Source organism: Pinus tabuliformis, chromosome X (genome assembly GCF_031772625.1).
Source record: "Pinus tabuliformis cultivar Carrire ecotype Pingquan chromosome X, CPIR1, whole genome shotgun sequence".
Classification (NCBI taxonomy): Eukaryota; Viridiplantae; Streptophyta; class Pinopsida; order Pinales; family Pinaceae; genus Pinus; species Pinus tabuliformis.
The window spans coordinates 1,220,951,210-1,220,955,454 of NC_142308.1; the positions used below are offsets into that span (position 1 = coordinate 1,220,951,210).

General features: G+C 33.5%; 1 protein-coding gene across 1 annotated transcript; it reads right to left on the reverse strand.

Moving 5' to 3' along the window:
• Positions 1-2,125: 2,125 nt before the first annotated feature.
• Positions 2,126-3,693, reverse strand: LOC149144362 (phosphoenolpyruvate carboxylase kinase 1-like). The gene is made up of 3 exons (XM_089448201.1): positions 3,162-3,693; positions 2,755-3,057; positions 2,126-2,631 (listed from the first exon to the last, which is right to left on the reverse strand). Exons 1-3 carry the CDS (start codon positions 3,664-3,666, stop codon positions 2,588-2,590), a joined length of 852 nt encoding a protein of 283 aa, XP_089304327.1. The 5' UTR covers positions 3,667-3,693; the 3' UTR covers positions 2,126-2,587.
• Between the last annotated feature and the right edge of the window lie 552 nt (positions 3,694-4,245).

Below are 4,245 nucleotides of genomic sequence, written 5' to 3' on the forward strand. Positions count from 1 at the left end.
TTCATGTAGCATTCATTTTTTTATATTAATATATGGGATAATTTTTTATTTTATATATATTAAAAATAATATTTTAAACTAATCATTAAATATTTTATTTATTATATTGAAACGCGAAACGCATAGTACTTAAACATAAAATTGATGTAACGCATTTAAAATAATATTTTATATTGTTTAAGGTAGTGTTTGATAATTAAAGAAATAGATATTTTTATAATTAAATAAAAAGAGTGAAGTAGATTGGTAATTATTCTATAGTTAATATTTGAATGTATGCTTATTTATTAATTTGAATGTATGTTTATTTATGAGGTTGATAGATGTGGCTTTCTTGAAAAGAAGTAAGAAAATAATATGTATATTTTAGTTAAAAATTATGATTAAATTTATTAAGTTATTTTTATTTTATTAGTAGGGATTTGTGATTTATAAATAAAATTAGATTTATATCATTTTTATTTTCATAATTGTTTTTTTAGCTTTTATTAGTATTTTAAGTTTATTAACAGCTATCAATCATGTAACTAAATTAGTTAATAAAATGATCAATAAAAATGTTAACAAATTTGTAATTATAGTGAAAATGTTGTCAAATTCATAACTATAAGTGAAATGAAAAATCGTACACTCTCCCACCACCAACCAAAAAATAATATATTAATATATTCTTGAATTGATAATTAATATTTTTTTATAAACAATTTAATAATTAAAAAGAAAATTACAATTTGGAAAAAAAAAATTAGATATTTAAATATTTATAAAAATATTTAAATATTTATAACAAGACTCTCCTTACTCATAAGGTTTTCTCATGATGGATGGTAAAATAAAATTATATGTGCCAAAAGCTTTTTATTTCAATTTAAGGTGGATGAGGATTTGATAATTTTTTTTTTTAATTGATGGCCTAGATTAATTCTCAAGGGAATATGTGGAGCATATGCTTAGTCTTAATGCTTATCAACGACTATAGTGTATTAAAGGGTTTGTTAGGTTGCGTTGGCTCCCCCTTCACCAATTTCCTAGGGATTTGAAATTATTCCAATTCTAATAAGTTCCTCCATGATAAGTTCTTCATTATTATTTATAACATTCATTTATATATAAGCAAATTTTATTTAACAAAATGACCCATTACTTTTAATAAATTAAAAAATTGAATCTGTGTTATGTGGCTCTCCACCCACTAATTTCCTAGGGATTAAAAATTATTCCAATTCTCATAAATTTCTCCATAACTTTTTATATATAAGTAATCAGATAAATATGTGTATTAATAAAGCATTTTTTATATTACAATAATTTTTTTATTATATTTATGAAATTTTCAATTATATTAACTACATTAATATTTTTAATATAATTATACTATATTATATAATAATATAAATATTAATCACATGAACATTACATCCTATAATTTAACAAATTTAGATTTCATAAAAACTAAAAAAAAATAGTGATGAGAGCGAGGATAAAAGTAGCCTAATAATATTGAAACATGGTTTTTGAAATCTTACCTAAATTGTTCTAAACAGAAAGTATAGATGAGTGACTCGTTTTTGAATGGATAAGATAAATCTAATATTCTCAGAAGAACCCATCAGTACATAAATTTATTTCCGCCACGAGTCGAGAAGAAGACACAGAAGCTAAAAACGCTCTTTCTGTATATTTATTTCTATGCATTGACATATTTACAGTCACGGTATATCACACAAGAATCGGCAGTTCCTATTTCGTATCTTATAATATAGTAAATGTCTCTGACATGGATCGATATAATATCATATGATATAATATTATATAACATATAGAATGATGATTAGAGAAAAAAAGATATACCAAATGTTATATGGTGTTATATCGATCCTATATCAGAGACTATGCTACTATCTTATAATATAGTAAATGTCCTTGACATGGATCGATATAATATCATATAACATATAAAATGATGATTAGAGAAAAAAAAATACACCAAATGTTATATCGATCCGATATCAGGGACTATGCTACATTTACTAGAATAGGAAATAGAAACCGCCCACAAGAACCCATCTAGATAAATTTATTTCTGCCACGAGTCGAGAAGAAGACACAAAAGCTAAAAACGCTCTTTCTGTATATTTATTTCTATGCATTGACATATTTACAGTCATGGCATATCACACACTATGCAGCCGTGATTTGACCTATCATCTACGGACCTTTCTCACACCTCACGGAACTCATCTCCATTGCACAAAGGATCTGTGTATCATGAGTTCTTCTGTATTATACCATATGCCGCGTTCTACACTTGAAAACCCTGTTACATATGAGATGATTCCTCAACCAAAAACTAAATGATAGATCTTAACAAAAACCCAAAAATATTCTAGGCGAGGTACTATTTTCATCATGAACATGCCCACTGTAAGAACCCGGACAGACAACCCCGCCATAAAGGAAATAACGAGACTCAAACCTGGAATCTCTACCCCAGGCTCCACCGTATTTTACAACAGGACATCTCATTGTTTTTTGGGGATCTCACTTTAACTGTCCAACGCAACCAAAAAACATTCTGCCAATCAAATTAGCTGAGATTAGGCAGCGCATGAATGGTGATCCATGGATGCTCTGCAGCAAAACGAATATTTCCCATCAATATTCTATGAACCTTACACAACCCAACAACAATTTGTAATAAAGTTGCAAAATTCACGATTAGAAGAAAATGGTTGAAAAGAATAGAGGGAATACCGAGGACTTGATGTGCGCTCAATCTCCTGCTCACGTCTCTGCAGAGCATCCGGCGTATCAAGTCCTTAGCGGAGTGTGATATCGACAGCCACCGATCACATGGGAAGCGAAGGCGCCCACACAGGACTGCCTCAAATATCTCCTGCGGCGTGTCTCCCACAAAAGGGGGAACTCCACTCAGAATTATGTACAAGATTACCCCTGCGCTCCACACATCCACTTTCTCACCGTAATCCTTCCCTTCCAACACCTCCGGTGCTACGTAATACGGAGTACCCACAATTCCTTGAATCGATTCTTCCCCTGCATACATTAATCTGAGGGTTTTAACCAGGGATTCATTAATCCATGCTAAAAAAAATTCTGACTTTAATGACAGGGGAAGGGGTCTAACATAATTATCATACCTGGAGAGAAAAAGGAGGCCTGCCCAAAGTCTGCGAGCTTGATTTGAGCGAGAGAATTTGAATTATTGGCAAAGAGAATGTTGTCAGGTTTTATATCTCGGTGGGCTATTCCCATGGAGTGGCAGTAACTGATGGCCTCCATGAACTTTTGCAGGATGGTTGCGGCCTCCTCTTCGGAAAAGGGTACTGTTTTCTTCTTGCTAACGATTCTATCGAACAGATCTCCGCCTGAGCACATCTCCATTACCAGATGCAGATACTCATCATCCTCATAAACGTCATGAAGTGAAACCACAGTGGGATGCCCTGAGAGATACTGCATGATCTTGATTTCGTTGTTGAGGCATTCTCTGTCCACCGAATCGTGCAGATCTGCTTTTGTTATGGTTTTGCAGGCAGCCTGTTGCCCACTTTGGCGGTTGAAACATCTCCTGATGACTCCGAATCGGCCTCTGCCGATCACTTCCTCTTGCAACTGATAATTTTGAAGGAGGGCCTCCGTCATTGTTGTTGCTGGTGTGTTCTTGGGTTGTTACTCTGGAAAGATTAAAGATATAAAGCTGCCCAGCTTGCCCGCTTTAGTTCAGGGCAGGTAAGCCAGGTAAAAAGACGAACCGGGCAGAGAATATTCGTTTGATCCCAATTGGTACGGCATTGAAAGTCATGCCATTGCCGTACAATTAGGGAGACGTAGTCTCCAAGTCGCAAGACCAAAGATTTGGAATTTCTTGGTTGTGGAAAAGAAAATTGTGAATCTGGCAAACGCTAAGCGGCCGGCGTCGGAATGTTCCAGAATAAGGATGCCATTCATGCCATTGAGTTCCTACTTCCACTACAATGAAGGTCTCTCCATATGGATGCCTTTACTTTACTATCCGTACCAGATCTGCCGTACCCAAATCGCACACATGCCGTGTACAACAAGGCTTCATAAGTCGAGAACACAGGAATTCTTAGTTTGAATAAAAAATTGACTATTTGTCGGAAGATGTCGGAAATTGCGGCGTACTCGATGCTTGAATCGAAGTTAAGACGAGAGTTTAACACGTTACATAGTAGTGACTATATGTGGTTTAATTTAAAT